Below are 18103 nucleotides of genomic sequence, written 5' to 3' on the forward strand. Positions count from 1 at the left end.
CACACGAGCTATAGAAACACTTGATTATGTTTATCCCGGGTTTGGCCGTGGGTAAAACCGCGCGGCATAGCTAGTATTGCATGTGCACAGCTAATAATTTTAATGTGTATAAGGAAATAATTATTGCGCATTATTTTTATCAATTGCAGTCATAACAGTGTACGCTTCATTAAAATAATTAATACCACAATCGTTATGTTTTTCTGGCTGTATCTCTGTACTTGTAATTTTAATTAAATAAAAAATACAATACTTTATTAATTAGGAATCGATTCTAATGTTGTACAAACTCAGATAGAAATGCAATTTATACTCGAGTCTCAGTGTTTTTACTTTAAACGAAACCACAAAGAAAAGCTTTCTAAATAACTGTTTAAAATTTAAACATATTAAATATTAATTCAAGTATGCACGAAATCATCGTATCCGCGGCGAATACATTTTCGCAACATTATCTATTTAATAACATCGCACAAACATAATAACATTTGCAATAAACAACTTAGAAATGTTAATAAAATTAGTAAACGTTGCGTCACGTTTTTATATCGCACCGATCTGAACGTTTATAGGCACCAAAGACAATTTATAGTTCTACACGCCACAGAGCAGAACAACTTTTATAATTCAAACTACGCGCGTTCCATTGGCCGAAGTTTCCACAAAAAAAACCGCTAGCCGTGTACGTGAAAAGCGGGAAAAAAAATCGGCCAATGGACAGCCGAGAGCGACTCGCCGGCCAATCGCAGCTCGCCGTTCGAACGTATATTCTACGTGTTTTAGAAAAAATTTCGTTCACGTGTTTTTCCACCTCTCAACTAGCCAATGGGCGGCGCTGCGAACCATTCGTATGTGCATTATAATTCTATTATTCGTTACTTTTTTCACACGGCTCCGTATAAATTATCTTATCTTTTTGCGATGTTGATGGCAAATTAAATTCTTCGACGATGATTGTTTTTGCGTTTAAAGGTCAGCTATTTAGTTAATGGATTGCGTAAATTTAAACAAATGTTTTGTGTAATCTATTAGATTTATGTGCAAAAAGACGCGTAAATAATGTTTCTATGTACAAAGTTTACGTGAAGAATAATGTGTTTTTTATCTTACAAATGCCACTTTAATTAAAATTTACATAGAACACTAATTGTAAGTACATATTAATAAAGTAAATGAATTCGGTTTTTCCACCGTATAATTCGAAAAAGGAAAATAATTTGAAAGTAGAACGCTTCCAAAACTGGCTCTATATTTAAATGAATATTGAAAATGGAACGTATTGTCTATTCCCACGTTTTTTATCGAACGGCTAGAGTTGCCAGTAATTAACTATTTATACACGGTACGATTGGCAGGAGCTAGTGCGTAATGAGTTTTTTTAATTGTCGTAATTGCCAGTTAGCTGTCCACACATGACATACTGACGGAAGGTGTTGACTTTATGACGTTTCGCGAGGTCCGGTTTTTAATTAAATAGTAACACTGAGTGTGGAATTGATAGAGTGTGATTATTGCCGTTTTAAATACGCTTAATGGTTTCTTATTTGTCTACTTAAATGCTCGATTTACATCTTTATTACTGGATCTGTGAGAGCACTTTAAAAGGAGTGAAACAGATATTTTTTATCATGTAGATATGTAACTTAACAAAAAATATATATTTTTATTCAGAACTCGAAGAACCAACTAGCTACCCTTATTTAGAAGTTGCTACAAATGACTTGACACCTTACAATAATCTGGTTTTATTTATCGATAAGTACAAGATATTCTTACCTAATACAAAAACGTTTAAACGCTGAAGAGTTTGTTTGTTTGTTTGAACGCGCTAATCTCAGGAACTATTATACTGGTCCGATTCAGCTAGTTCTATAATATATACTTAGTTCTATTAATAACTAATTTCTCTAATATCCTTCATTAAAGTGATGTGTTTTATAATATTAATTCCAGTAATGGATGCCTCTGCTTTCCCCTTTTAAATGAAATAAAGTAGGTTAAGGCTATTTATAAAGTGAAGAGATAATATTGCACGAAGTTTCAGAATATTTTAGACTCTTATAACATTTTTTGAGGTTGTTAGAGAATGATTTATTATAGCGGTTTTGCTCGTTTACTCAGATATAATGGAGATTTTAAATTATTTCGGACTATAATCTATCTTCATAACAAATTTCAGCCACATCGGTCGAGTAGTTTTTAAGTGATAGAGTGACAATTAATGTATCCACGTCCTTATGCAATTTTGATAATCTATATACCTATAGGTATAATAATATTGCGAATAGGTACATGAATTTTCATTAGGTATTGGCTAATAGAATTACTGGTAAATAATGTATATTATATGTAAAAAATAACACATAAACATTAAAAGAAAATGACTGTAAATGTCGGAACATTAAAAACGTATGTATAGCATACAATTAAATCCACCCTACGTTGAAAAGAAAATTACTAGGTTTGGATATCGCCTTGAAAAACTTGCTACAATTATTTCTTTGTAAGTGGGAAATTAAATTACTTTTAATGATATTTTCGGTATATTATGTATTAATGAAGAATTATTCAGGTTTCATTTCTTCCGTGGCTTGAGTGCCTACTTTTTTTAATTTGTTTTTAATCTGTATATTTGGTTGTATTTAGAAAATATGTGTTTATAATTTATATCTGTTTTACTAACTTTTAAAACTAATTTTTACGCTCTACATTTCCTTAATAAGTTTAAAAAACTGCTTTAGTCGTCGTTAAATAGCCATAACTTTTAAAAATTCTATTATTTACACTAAAAAAAGGTTCAAATACACATAAAACAATATTAAAACAGAGATTTAGCGAAACGGTCAAGATAAAAACGGCAGGTGGCAAGTTACTTTGCGATCTTCCGCTCCGTAGCGCCAAAACTCGATATTAAACTCACTAAGTGGCTAAGCGTGACGTGATTTACAAAAACTGGGTTCCGTACGTAATACCTAATAGTTTTTAATTATTTACCTAGATATGAAATTTTGAAACTGCTCTGAATGCTCTATAAAGATAACTGCTAGGTATCCTAGTCAATACAAATTTTTGAATAAATGTAGATTTATTTCATAAATTTATATATTGACTGTATGTATATTTTATTTAAATTTCATTTCATTTTCATAGTGTTAAAGCTTAAAATGTATTTAAAACCAAATATAGACACGTGATAATAAAGGAAAAATAAATTGTAAATACTTATTTATAATTCTGTGACCAACGGGTTGTTTTAATTAAATGATTATTTGAATCGAATAAATTCAGGCATAATAATAATTATTGTATAGCTAAATAGGAATTAAAAATATCTACACTTATTTGTATTTATAGTTTAGCTTACTTAAAGTAAATAAATCATAATCAAAGGTGAAAATTATGCGGGCAATTTGCTAATGTGGTTTGAATGCTGGTCTATAATTTTTGTTAGATATAATTGTATGTAATAATCTTATCTTACATTTCAATTGACCTATTATTATAATTAATTGTACAGTTCTTTAAGTGTCTGAAATAGTTCTCCAATATATAAATTATTAACCTCATTGCTCTATTAGAAAAACAGGTATTTGGTTGTCGTATTTTATGTATAAAGAAAAGACTTTAAATATTTTGCATTTTGACTCTCCCAAAGGAACCCTAAAAATTCAAGACAAAGACTGTCCGAGTGAAGGAAATATTTCACTAATTTCCAGTTTCATCCCTTTTGAAACAGTTAAAAAGTTTTATTAATTTTTTGATATCACAGAACTTAACTTTGACTTATCACTTTTCAGTATAACTACGAAGAAATAATTTTCTATTATATTTTCGCGTTATTATTAACTAGCGCATTTTCTATTCCGTTCATAATAACTGTTATCTAAATTTCGAGTAATATTCCATATTTAACACACTACCCTACGTTTTAATAAAAAAAAGTTATCCGCTCAAGCATTTAGCTCATTCGACAACGAGACATCATCCCGCGCGGACGTGTTCCAAATCCAAAATCAACTTACCTGTATGTAATCGTGTGTGCTGCTGTACATGGCTCAGCTGTTTGAATCTTCTATCACAGTACGAGCATTTGTAAGGTTTCTCGCCGGTATGGACCCTGATGTGCTGGACGAGCTGGTGGTTCGAGCTGAAGGACTTCAGGCACTGCTGGCATTGGTGCGGCTTCACCTCGCCCCCCAGGCCCCGCTGCAGCTCCCTGGCATGCATCTGCATGGCGTTCTTGTGCATGAATATCTGTGGATTTCGTGGAATTGTAGCTATTTGTTTTTAGAGTAAAATAAGGGTGTGCAGTTAAAATGGGATCAACGTTTATTCAATTTAAATTATGATATTGAAGTTACCAGCAATTTTAACATCTCAATTATTTATAAATGACAAAATTGGTGATTTAAAATAAAATTAAATAAAAAGTCGTCGATTCAATCCCAGTAGGTAAAGAAAACAATGTTATACAAATATTTCTCTTAATGCTACTTATAAAAAATACTATTAACATCGCTGCAGTGGGTAGGTAGTAGATGGTAGTGTAAACCTATTTCCAAAACGAAACCATGACTATGTTTTTTTTTAAATAATGATAGGATTTATTAATGTGGTAAACATTTTCAAAATCGTATACAAGTCAGTTTGAACATATCTTGTGACAAACACACGGAAATAGTACGGAAAATTGCATGTCTCATAGCGCTGAATAAAGATGATACCTATTATACATATTATTGTTTTAATTAAAATAATTAACAATTAAAATTAACACGCTTAATTCTGAAAACAGGACGTGTTTTTATTTAATTCCTTGATAGACTTTTTGGAAGAAATAAAGGTTTTCCCAAAACTTGTTTACCTACTTCAAGGAAATAATATTAGTACATATATCAAAACATAAATAAATTTTCATATGTATTCTAAATCGAATGCGTTCAGTATATTTATAAATCTATTATTTTACACAGGCAACAATTCCGCGAAATAGGTTTTGATAAAAATATTCCTTGAGTAGTTACGTAGTGATACAATAACAAACACATAAACAAGGAAATAACTAGCTTAAGTTCACGTGCTCTAGTTGGCTTGAACGAGTAGGTACAAAGAATATTCCATGGTTTTCAGGTTTAAAAAAATATCTTTTATCATACGAGAACAACTATAAATTTTCAGATATTATATAATATTATCACAAATCACAATCTTATATATAAAAATGAATCGCAAAATGTGTTGGTAAGCGCATAACTCGAGAATGGCTGAACCGATTTCGATAATTCTTTTTTTATTATATTCCTTGAAAAACGAGGATGGTTTTTATGTAGAGAAAACGTAAATATGTACCACGGGCGAAGCCGGGGCGGACCGCTAGTCTTATATATAAAAATGAATCGCAAAATGTGTTGGTAAGCGCATAACTCGAGAACGGCTGAACCGATTTCGATAATTCTTTTTTTATTATATTCCTTGAAAAATGAGGATGAGAAACATGTACCACGGGCGAAGCCGGGATGGACCGCTAGTATATTAAAAAATTGTTCATGCTGATCTAACGATCAAAAACTTAAGTTGATTTATAAAATTATAAAATATCTCTTCATAATTCAATACTAAACTCATATTAGTCCATAAAATAATAAGTTTAGAAATTCATAATATTATCCATACTAATATTATAAATGCGAAAGTAACTCTGTCTGTCTGTCTGTTACTCAATCACGCCTTAACTACTGCACCAATTTGCATGAAATTTGGTATAGAGATATTTTGATACCCGAGAAAGGACATAGGATAGGTTTTATCCCGGAAATCCTACGGGAACGGGTTTTTCTTTGAAAACGCGGGCGAAGCCGTGGGCGGAAAGCTAGTACTTTATAAACTCGCAATAGCAAATAAACAGTCACTTTGCGAAACAAAAATGGGAATGTTTTAAAGTGAAACATTTTACCAACTTAATAATGTAATTTCAACTTTTATCGGGAGACAAAGAAACGGCAGCGAACTTTTGTTTTACCTTTATTTTTAAATTTAATTAAAAACACGGGTACCTTTTATAAGAGATATAAGAATTTATAGCTACCTTTGTTACGTCTTTGTTTTGATCACTAGTTTTAACATGCGTCTCTGCTTGAATAGTATTAGGAATGTATGTTATTCTTTGTCTTATTTCTTTTTTTACTTTGGTAGGTATTTAATATATCAATCAGGTAGATTTCAGATAATAATTATAGGTTTTAAGTAATCAATTTCATCATCACCATCAGCCTATTTGTTTCCACTGCAGGGACACGAGCCTGCTAGGTATGTCCACGTTCAAATACGGGTTGGTATATTTCAGATATTGTACATACATAATATATTATTTATTCTAAATTTTATCAGGATATTTTCCTTCACAGATTAGAAATTTATTTTCTTTTTTAATGATGTTAAAAAAAGAAAATAATATGAAACAGTAACATTTTTTACATCTTGGTTTCTTTTAGTTTATATCCCCCTGTCTTTTTATTAAAACTTAACCTATATGCTTCTATTACTCACAATAAAGGTAAGTAAGAAATAAATCTCGTTTTAAATCTATACTAATATTATAAAGCTGGAGAGTTTGTTTGAACGCGCTAATCGCAGAAACTACTGCCCCCCTAGACAAGTGGCTTTCTATTAGCGTAAAGTTCAATAGAATAGATTATGAATGTATGAGATTGACGTAAGCAATCGTCGTCGCCGTCGTAATCAAACGTCAATTTCATACATTCATAATCTATTCTATTGAACTTTACGCTAATAGAAAGCCACAAGTCTAGGGGGGCTGGTCCGATTTGAAATTCTTTCGATGTTAGATAGCCCATTCATCGATATATGGCTATATAAAGACCAACAGGAGCGGAGCCACGCGGGTGAAACCGCGGAGCGCAGCTAGTCCGTCATAAAGTTCTAAATTCAGTAAATACGGTTTCATGTGTAAAACTCATAACACACGCGTCTACTGGACTATAATTTCAAAGCAAAGAAATTGCTTTCAGTCGAGATATGGTGAAATTGTAGTGTTATTTATTGTATCTTTTAATACTTTTGAATCAAGGGTATAGCGTTAATAATTTGGCTTTAATAGGTAACAGTATGCATAGGACATGATATGCATAAATATATGATACTAGCAGTCCGCCCCGGCTTCGCCCGTGGTACATATTTACGTTTTCTCTACGTAAGAAACATCCTCGTACTTCAAGGAATATAATAAAAAAAGAATTAACGAAATCGGTTCAGCCGTTCTCAAGTTATGCGCTTACCAACACATTTTGGGATTCATTTTTATATTATAGACTAGCTGTCCGCCCCGGCTTCGCCCATGGTACATATTTACGTTTTCTCTACATAAAAACCATCCTCGTACTTCAAGGAATATAATAAAAAAAGAATTATCGAAATCGGTTCAGCCGTTCTCGAGTTATGCGCTTACCAACACATTTTGCGATTCATTTTTATATATAAGACTAGCGGTCCGCCCCGGCTTCGCCCGTGGTACATAATATTTACGTTTTCTCTACATAAGAACCATCCTCGTACTACAAGGAATATAATAAAAAAAGAATTATCGAAATCGGTTCAGCCGTTCTCGAGTTATGCGCTTACCAACACATTTTGCGATTCATTTTTATATATAAGATATAAGAAGAAGAAGATAATAAAAATATGTGTGTTTATTAAACCGAGTTTATTAGTGTGAGGAGCCAAAAGAACAATAATAATTAACGATTAGTATTTTTTAATGTAATTACTTGTGTGTGAAATCGTTTTGTTTATATGTTTATTCATAATATATCTATTATTTAGATAGTGGTACATCCCAATATATCATAAGCATGTTATAAAGATAGATGAGTCAAGTAAAGCCGAGTGCTAAACCTATTATAATTTAAATTAAATAAGACCATAGAATTAAAACAATATCTTATAATACAGGAATGTGTATAGTTCAATACAGTTATACCTTGTGTTTGGTTTTGTGGGTTGTCTGGCAGAGATTCCGCCAAGTGATAAGGCCGTTCTATATGTTGATTTCAAAATTGGGTTATATATGTTGTGACTGAACATACAAGGATAATAATAATGAATATTAATAGGTACATATTTTTGTTCTCCTCTAGACATTAGTAATAAAAAATATTATATAAAAACAGTGAATTGTTTCCTCGTATTCGTTATACGTATTTAATCACTATAAAACGAATAATACGAAAATTAATCGCAAAATTAACTCGAGAACGGCTGAAACGATTTCGTTAATTCTTTTTTAAAACATTGCTTGAAGTAGGTACGACGATGGTTCTTATGGAGAGAAAGCGTAAACATGTACCACGGGCGAAGCCGGGGCGTACCTCTAGTAGCTTATATAAACCGTAATAAGCCTAACCATTGCACCGTTAGGGTCATTTAAATGATGAATATGAATGATAAAAAACTAAAGTCAATATTCATTACAAATACAAGTCTAATCTCATTCTATACTTGGTTATATTTATAGAATACCCCCAGTTTCTTGCGATTGCAAAGAAACGACTTTCGGCACGCAATCCGTACAGTGCAGGCCGTGAAAATCGATGCACTATGAAATAATAGTTATTATGTATAAAAAATAAGAAGCTGTAAGTATAAGGATAAGTGTTAGTCTGAAATGTAATAACGGTTTGTTTTTAACGTATTTTGTCAGTTTCGTTTCGATGTTAATTCAAAGAATTTTTAACTAAGGTTGTATAGAAATATTTTAATCATAGTATTATTGTTTGCACCTAGGTACATGAAAAAATTTTATAAAAGCTTCAGTTTTAAATAAATCATAATAACGACTTAAAGCTATTTAAAAGCCAGTAAATATTATAGACGTTTACAGTTGTTACATGCGAATAAAGTGAAATTATAATAAAAATAGCAATAAATACCTGTGGTAAGAATGCATTGTGAAACAAATTCGAATTCCACATATCACAAAACATTGTAAAAACACGTTCGTTGATTATGGTGAAGTCATACGTTATGGTTCAATTATTTCTGTTGCGAATTAAGGAAAAACTCGACATAAACATTTATTAAATCAGCTTAAATGTGTTTTATAAATTTAATTATCCGTTTCCTGTCATAATAATATGTTTATTTTTCAGTAAATACAGGGAAAATAATTGATTTGTACGCTAAATATGGGTATTTGTAATTGTTATTCAGTTAACTCTTAATTTAAGTATTTTTAGTACTTTTTGGATAAACCACAATAATTTGTGTCATTGTTATAATTACATTTGGTTAACTAGAATTTAAGTTATATATTAATTATACAATAGCGTAGGAAATACCCGTATTATTAGATTGAGTTAGTTAGTTAATAGTTTATTCAATTCTGCCAGACTAATGAAATAGTCCGAAAATGTATAAATCATATTTAATTTAGATATAATATATTTATTCAAAAATGTAACTATGCAGTTATAGTTTGTGGTAATTACAACCGTATACCGACCGTTTCTGCTTCTGAAGAAAGTTTAGATGAAAAAAATTATCCGTTCAGTCTACAAAATGTTCCAAACTAAATAAGTCCTACAAAAACACTAAATTTTGCTTTTCGGCTATAAAACAACATTATAATTCTAAATACTTATAAAATAATAAATACTTTTACATAATATTTAAAATTAAAATGAAATGTACCGTGCCGATAAAGTTGGCCAGCACTGTAGCCCTTTCACGCGTGCTAGAAAGTGGAATTAAACGCTCGGTACACGCAACGAAGAAATCGCAAAGAATTTATGCTTTTGATACGGTATGAGGTCTAAGGTTCGGTTCCCGGAAGATTAACTGATACTGGTAGTGGAAATGAATGATTTTGTTGTTTATTTGTAAGTTAGTTTATTTAGGATTAGTTAGTAACTTACGTAAAATTTATTTCATGAACATTCCTCAGGATAGAAATCAGTTTTATATAGGTACTTAAGTAGTTAATTTCTTGTTATTATTATTATTTATAGTGTATTTTTTTATTTATTTTTCATTTACGGAGTTACCTACCTGCGTTAAAAATTCACAATATTTAAAAATTAAACATCTCCCTACTTATTAAATTTTGTTGATGTTTTTCCTACAAAAAAAAACAAATTTAGAATATCTTTCTAACTAAACAAAGCTTTTTGGGACATTCATAAAAAATACAAATTATAAAACAAAATGGAATCGTTTTTAAAACGCTCTCGTGATAGCAAAGACGTGCCTCCCCGTTGTAATTAGCGGGTTGAAAAATTGAGGGTTTAGCCTCTGGTTAGATAGCTAGCGATATATTGCTATAATAGTTTTATATAGCATGGAAATTATTATCTGCGTTGATAATTTTTTGTAGATAAGTAACTAGGTACCTACGTAGTCTATAGGTATGTAAATAAAATGTATAATTGAAATTATGCGGTCTATAGCTGTTGTATTTAGTAAGAATTCAAAAATAGTATGTATATCTGAGAACAAATACAATAGAAACAAAAACTGAAGATAGATATACATATATGTATTATGATTTATCTATAATAGGTACTTATTTTAGTACAGAGATAGCATTCTATCGAACCAGAGTCTAAATCGTTAAAAAATTCAATGTCACAAAATCTGAGAAAAGGGAAGTTCATAGGTTCTACTTGTATAAAATTTTACTAACAATATGTATTAGGGAGCGTCCATAAATTACGTGAGGTGTTTTTGTCCATTTTTTGACCCTCCCTCCCCCTCTGGTGAGATATCATGAGATTTTATTGAACCCCCCCCCCATCCCCCCATCTCACGTGAGATTTTTCAAAATGTGGGTTTCTTATGTTTCTTATGTTTATTTGTCATTGTAAAAAGAAAAAAAAATGCTTCGTGCTTTTGTTTACGACTAGTTAAAAATAGTAATTAATATTGCTGAAAGTTATAGTGTTATAACAAGGTAACAATAGAATATTTAAATCTTAACCGTAACATTAAAATCTTAAGTATGTTATTTGGATTAAATGGACCAAAAGAGTATATGTAATTTGTTTTGTTTCAATTAAAAAAAATTGCGTCATATTTGCCGACACCCCCCCTCTCCCCAAGCAACGTAAGGTTAGATGAGATTTTACTCGACCCCCTCCCCCCCTAAAACAACTCACGTAATTTATGGACGCCCCCTTAGCGGATTCGTATGTTTCATTTATTATACATATATACATTATACAGTGTACATATTTAAGGTTTTTTTATTTATACATTTTATCTACAATTAGAAATGAGAAGAATGACACGCACGATATGGAAGTTCGCTCAATAAATAACTTAAATAAATAAACAATTTTGTACATTTTTACCCAATTTCACAACTTCTGAATTACCTATGTTTTGAGTTCATTATTATAAGATAAGCATTGAGTATCTCTGTTTATAAACAAAAAAAACTGGATTTCAAATTTATTTTTTCGCCATCCTATGAAATGCCCTTAACAGCTATAAAATATGGGCGGGCTCATGGCGGGCTATAATTTTTCTTACAAATGGTCTCGCGAACGGAGCATTAGTTCTCTATTAAGAGATACGGCAGAGACCCCTTCAACATTTTAACTAGATTTTTTGATCGAAAGTGTTAATGAAACATTGTCTAAATTGGGTTCGAATCCTGGACATTAAAGGGAAAAAAGGTCAAAGTAGTATGGTTTTGTTGGAATTAAAATATAAAGTACCAACCTATGGACTTTTAACATATTTTAAGATAGATAAGGTACACATATCTACATATTATTATGTCAAAGCAATGACATTTTTTATAAACCTACTAGCGGTCCGCCCGAGCTTCGCTCGTGGTACCTACATGTTTAAACTATCCTATCTCTCAAGTTGGATCGAACTGCACATGGTGTGCGAATTTTATTATAATCGGTTAAGTGGTTTAGGATTCCATTGAGGACAAACATTGTGACACGAGATTTATATACATATATTAAGAAGATAGATACTTACATTAATAATAAATAATTTTAATACAAAAAAACATTACCTTTGTCATTTATTTTATTAGCCTTATACCTATTCTATACTAATATTATAAAGCTGAAGAGTTTTTTTTGTTTGAACGCGTTAATCTCAGGAACTACTGGTCCGATTTGAAAAATTCTTTCGGTGTTAGATAGCCCATTCATCGAGGAAGGCTATAATAGGCCATATTATATCATCACGCTAAGACCAACAAGCGCGGAGCCACGCGGGTGAAACCGGGGAGCGCAGCTAGTATTTAATAAACTTCATTACAATATGTAAATTCTTCAATAACGCAGCTAAAAGAATGTATGTCAAGAAAATGTAATTCGGTCAAACGTATAAAAAAAGATAAAAAAAACGCATAAAGTATGGCCGACCTTTTTTTAAAAATACGCGCGAAAAAATCGAGTCAAGTGCACCGCGGCCGAATCGGTTCAATGACATAAACGGTTTTATTTTTATGTATAATTTATATCTATATCAATTTAAACATCGCAATATTATAAAGAAGAAAATTTTGATTGTTTGTATGTTCGTAATGATGAACTCAAAGGCTAAACCGATTTTGAAAATCCATCCATATGAAAAGTGTAAGTAATAAAATAGACCGACCTTATCATATTATTATGGGAAAATCTTGAAATCTAAATTCATCGAAAACTGTTCATCTATTATCTAGATTACTAAATAAAAACTTGTTAATTGAATTTCTTCGATAATTTGTGATTTTTTTTGTAAGTAGGTATCATTAATCAATCATATGAAATGTGTGAAACATATTGTCAGTTTATCCTCTATATTTGTTCTTGTATATTTATAATTTAAACACACAGGTGTCAAAGCATCAATTAACAACTTATCGCTTCCCGCTTCGCCTATAATTACACCGTATAAAGGGGTAAAAAGAATAATTAAAAACGGTGTAACAATCAATTTGACTTACGGTGTGATAGGGTGACAATTGTGTTTTCGCTAACTGGCTATTAGCATATGCTAGTTTTTTTTTTGTGATTTCCTGCGATTTTCTAAAGAATTAGTATGTCTGTTTAAAATGTATATTTTTTATTGTTTATTTTATGCATGAATTGCAAATATTGCTTCAAATAATAAAGAACTCATAATATTAACCAACCAATTTGAAAAGCAACATTTCTTTTTAATATAAATATGTAGTGTTATGATTACCATAAAACTGTCGTTCAACAATTTAATGCGTATAACAAAAAGCACACGAACAAACATACAGATGCTACATACAATAAATTTCCAATATCTTTAATATTTTTTATATTTATCGGTTCAAGGCTTCATTACTCATCGGTATCAGTCAAACCTTGGACTTTTGTAAACAATACGTAATATGAATACAAAGGTAAGTGACTTTTTAAATAAATCGTATAATTTATAAGTTATTAATAATAATATGGCCGTTCCGATATGGTTTTGTATTTTATGAAGATAATATGTTTTTTGGTTTGAAAACGGCTGGATTATTTTTTACTTTTTATTTGCAATAATAATAGGTACATACTACATAATATTCAGGCTTTAGTTTCAATTATTTTTGTACCTAAAGTAGAAAGAAGATACATTGCAGTACCTATATGCTCTTCTACTAAAATGAATCTATCACTTCCTCAAAATTTATCAAAATCCGTCCAGACAGTGTGACGTAACAGACACACGGAGTAACGCATTTACATATGTATTAGTTTACTTCTGTTATTTACAAGGAAATGGAGGATAATATTGTCGTTAATTTTATGAAAACATAAAAACATGTTTATTTCCCAGAGTCCTTGTTATATTTACATTTGTATTCAATATTTATTTAAAGTGTTAGATTGTCTTGTGATTGATTTGAAATATTCTTTCCATTTCAAATAATAGTACCTAGGTAGCCTAAAGTAGGTACCTACTAAAGGATAATACAGGATAAGTGTTTTTGTTCGTCTCTTTTGTAGGTAGGTAGGAAGATATTGAAAATAACTGGTTCGATTTTGATGGAATTACCGTTTTGATTGGATTTAATAAGGTAAATAATACCTACAAGTTATGACACGAGTGAAGATGTAGGAGTTATTGACATAATTATAACAAACCAATCTACCTAATTATATAAATTTATACATAATTATTTATTTCCATAATTCAGTAGTTTCCATAAAACGATAAGAAAAGACAGCAATTTATTATATTCCCATGGATTATAAATAAATACAATCAATCGATCACAATAGGGCTCTAATGGAATGTAGGCTAAGTGCGAGCGAGACAAACATATCACTCCCTTTCATTCGATTAAGATAACAATCTTCATCTACCGCCCACGAGGTTACTTCCTATAACTATTTATTAAACGAAAAACAACCTTATTACCTAAACATAGAGTAAATAATTGAGTAACAGAAGTTGTGAGTTACGTCGTTTCGTTTCGACAGTTGTTTACACGTTTTTTATGGATTTTAAACTATTGCATTAATTGTTCGTGTTGTTTTTTTACTAGATCGTAATTGATAAGATGGCAGAATAATTGCAGCAATTTGTTAATAATCATGTGTTTGTGTCACGTGTAAATTTTTGATATTGAAATATTTTTTTTCAAAGTTGAAATGAACGCATGGATATTAATTACGCTCTAGGTTTACGTAATAGATGTCAATACTGAAAACAACTTAGGATTTAGAGTTTAGACTTTATCATAAGTAACTAGCAATTATTTCAAAGTGATCTAAAAGCTCATTTCTATTTTAATGTAAAGGAAGGATAGTTCACTAGAGTAAAATATAATTGATGTGAATGTGATTATGCATGAAATAGTCATGTAGGTAAGTAACTAAGTAGGTATTTGGGTTTTGGCTTAATTGATCTATCCTAATATTAATTACAATTAGTGCAATTATTGTAATATAGAGTTGGACTAGAGGTATTTTGTATTGCAAAAATAAGGTTCAGACGGATGATTTGAAATCTATATGGGAATGATTATTATTATCTAACACAAATTAATATAATTATCACGTGATATGCACATTATTAAAAAAAGAGCGTGTACCGAGCACACGTGTGAGACGTGAAACTTATTTGGCAAGATTCAAAGATGCCAAAATCATCGCCTTACTCCATGACGTGATGGTATTGCCATGACGCGACCTTGAAATTTTACTCTCAACGCGCCTAAATAAGTTTCACTTCAAAAATTTAATAATCAATAACGGGGTAAAACCTATTCCTACATAATAACATGACATCTCTACGCAGTTGCTCTTCGGTAAAAGCACGCACACACACGCACCGCTGTCCGCGGAACTGTGCATGTGTGCGTGGGACAGAATAAAAAGCGTAATAAAGTTCCGACACTGACCTATGTCAACAAACGGAGCGCGCGTGTGTGACTCTTGGACGTAGAGTAGATAGATACAGAGCGTTATTGCGGACAATTTTGTCCGAATTTAATTGATGTTTTTTTTGTTTGTTTGTTTGGCTATAGGTATTTAGGGTGTAAGGTAATAAGTGATTTCACTGCACATTCCTAGTTATTTCGTCAATGTCTTTCAAATTGATGATATAAAATCTCTATAAAGAAAGCCAACGCCTTTCTATGTAGTTTCTACACAACTGAAACTAAACGAATTTGCGTTAGATAACTCAATGAACATAACCATTATATTTCCATATTTTCTAATCACGCTTTAAAACCGTCAAAATCGACCTCATATATTACGCAGAAAAGATTTAAAACGGCTCTAAACTTAACCTAACGAGTATCCTAATAAATCTCAACTTTGCCTCGAGTGCTGTATAAATGGTACTGTTATTATTTTTAGTATAAACTAAAATTCTCTTTGATATGGTGGTTAGAATATAAGCTACTGAAGTTTTGCAATTATTGAAAGATCCTGGATTGATTTTTTCGTATTAGTAAAAAATCTCAGTTAGGACTTAGAAGGCTAGTCGTTAAAAATTGATCAGTGACACCCATAACTTATAAGACACGAAATTTCATAATTTTACTAGATTGCATAGTGTCAGTCAGGTTATTCCCTAACGCTGTCTGTAGTTTTTAAACTGTAAAGAAGAGTCTTTTATTTATTAATCTTTACGTAACATCGACTTATACGTTTTGATTTTGGCGTTATATAAAACGCAAGTGACGAGTTTACTAAATACTTTAAATCTGTGACATGTAATTGATGTTGAACTCTTATTTTTCTCAATAACAGCACACTTTCTTGGCCATTACAGTATTTATTTTTGCCAGAAAACGTCGCGTCTGTCGCATATAAAACTATACTTTGCAAACAATGACAATCCGTTGAGATAACCTCAATTCTTTATAACGCACACATACACACGCACACACACACTCGCGGTGAAGGAAGTATCGCGTTTCGTATTAATTCCTTATTGACACAATATTTTATTTATTGTCTTTTAATAAACAGAATATCGGATTTCTGTAACTTGGTAATTTATGTATGGTTACGTTTTGAAGTTACTTGCTGATTCGAAGGGTCATGTGATGTTTTGACGAGCGACTTTGTTGAATTGCGATTTAGTTATTACGCGTTACCTTTACAGCCATTGTTAATAGGCTCTAGTATTAGTCATATTGATGATATTATGAAACAATTAATTAAGGTTCATTTTGGAACTGAAATTATTAATATGTACTAATGGTACTAGGTACCTATTGAATTATGTATAGGTATGCATAAAATTAATTATTTTTGTTTGATTTATCAGACTTGTAAGTAAAGAAAAGTAGCATAAAATATTCAATAAACACAACATACACTCACATATCTACTATATTTTCGCGTCTTTTTAAATACATATTAAGTATCTATTAACAAAAATAATATTATAGAAATATTGTAATACTTGATCCTGTAAAAATAAAAAATCCTAATATAATAAATTGTGTGGTAACCCTACGCCTATCTAATGGGACTGTCACGTAGTATAATATAAAAATTATACACTGAGTGTACGTATAGCAATGCAATTACGCTTGCTGAGGTTATAAAATAGTTTTACTATGAAGCAGTGATTTTATTAAAAATTTGTTAGTAATATTGTTTTATAATGTTTTTATATGCAATTTTATTATGACGTCGTTGCCTGTTACTAAATTATAATTGAGATTTTGTAGTTTTGAAAATATTATATATTTTAAGGTACCTAGGTATTCTTCATTATACATTTAAAGCTTCATTTAATTTTTTTAATATGCTTTAAAATTAGTACAATTTAAAAATATTTCTGTAATGTCTTTTTTCTAGTCTGGATTGTAGGCAAAGCGTAACATCACATAAGTAGTCATTTGAAATATTTCATACACGACTTCCCCGACATATGTTAATACTTAATACTATATCTAGCTATAATATTATGACGCGTTTCATAGAATTAAACTGAAACTTTTGTTGTTCCATTTGATATTGACATTTTAAATGTAAATTATGAAACCCATTTAGTAAATCGCGATTTTAAAAGGCTAAAAAGCCAAAACCACCTTTAGGTATAAAGTTTTTGTGCAGAATCAAACACGTGGTTATTGATTAATTACTTTACACTATAAATAATAAAATAATATTTTTATCAAGCAATTCGTTAAGGCGAATGGACGTTCAGGGCTAAATGATAAAGAACACAAAGGGCTATCTCAGCACTAGATAAGATGTACACTGAACCGTCTTAAAAATATAAATAGCGTTTTGATTAATATCCTTTTTATAACATTTTATATGTCATAATTATCATCAAGAAGTTCCCACTGCAGGGACTAGGGACACAGGCTTCCTAGCGGATTGGTTTTTTGTTTTTCGTCCTGTTTGTTTCCTAATTTTTTAGTTCTTAAAAAAACATTAACATTTTACGTAAGGGTAAGTTATTATTGTACTTAATAAGTATCACAGATTAGATACTAATTAACTATACCTAGTAAGTAATTATTATTAACCGCTTGATGGGGATTTTAGTGTCAATATTGTTTTTTTTTTGCTTAGGTATTTTTTTGACGATAGGTATACGATGTAAGTACGTCAACTGGCAAGTATCTTGATTTCATATT

The 18103-nt window shown here is 30.7% G+C and overlaps 1 protein-coding gene across 5 annotated transcripts in view; it reads right to left on the bottom strand.

Moving 5' to 3' along the window:
* Positions 1-18103, bottom strand: part of dati (zinc finger protein datilografo) — a 98039-nt gene that overhangs the window by 35253 nt on the left and 44683 nt on the right. For all 5 annotated transcript variants that reach the window (XM_090115972.1, XM_090115973.1, XM_090115975.1 and 2 more), the window contains exon 6: positions 4023-4254. In XM_090115972.1, the coding sequence (XP_089972098.1) occupies positions 4023-4254 (232 nt within the window). The remainder of the gene's footprint in view (positions 1-4022; positions 4255-18103) is intronic.

This window comes from Colias eurytheme, chromosome 24, assembly GCF_061535395.1.
Source record: "Colias eurytheme isolate Ceu_HAF_F1 chromosome 24, ilColEury1 Martin Lab GWU primary, whole genome shotgun sequence".
In the NCBI taxonomy this organism is placed as follows: domain Eukaryota; kingdom Metazoa; phylum Arthropoda; class Insecta; order Lepidoptera; family Pieridae; genus Colias; species Colias eurytheme.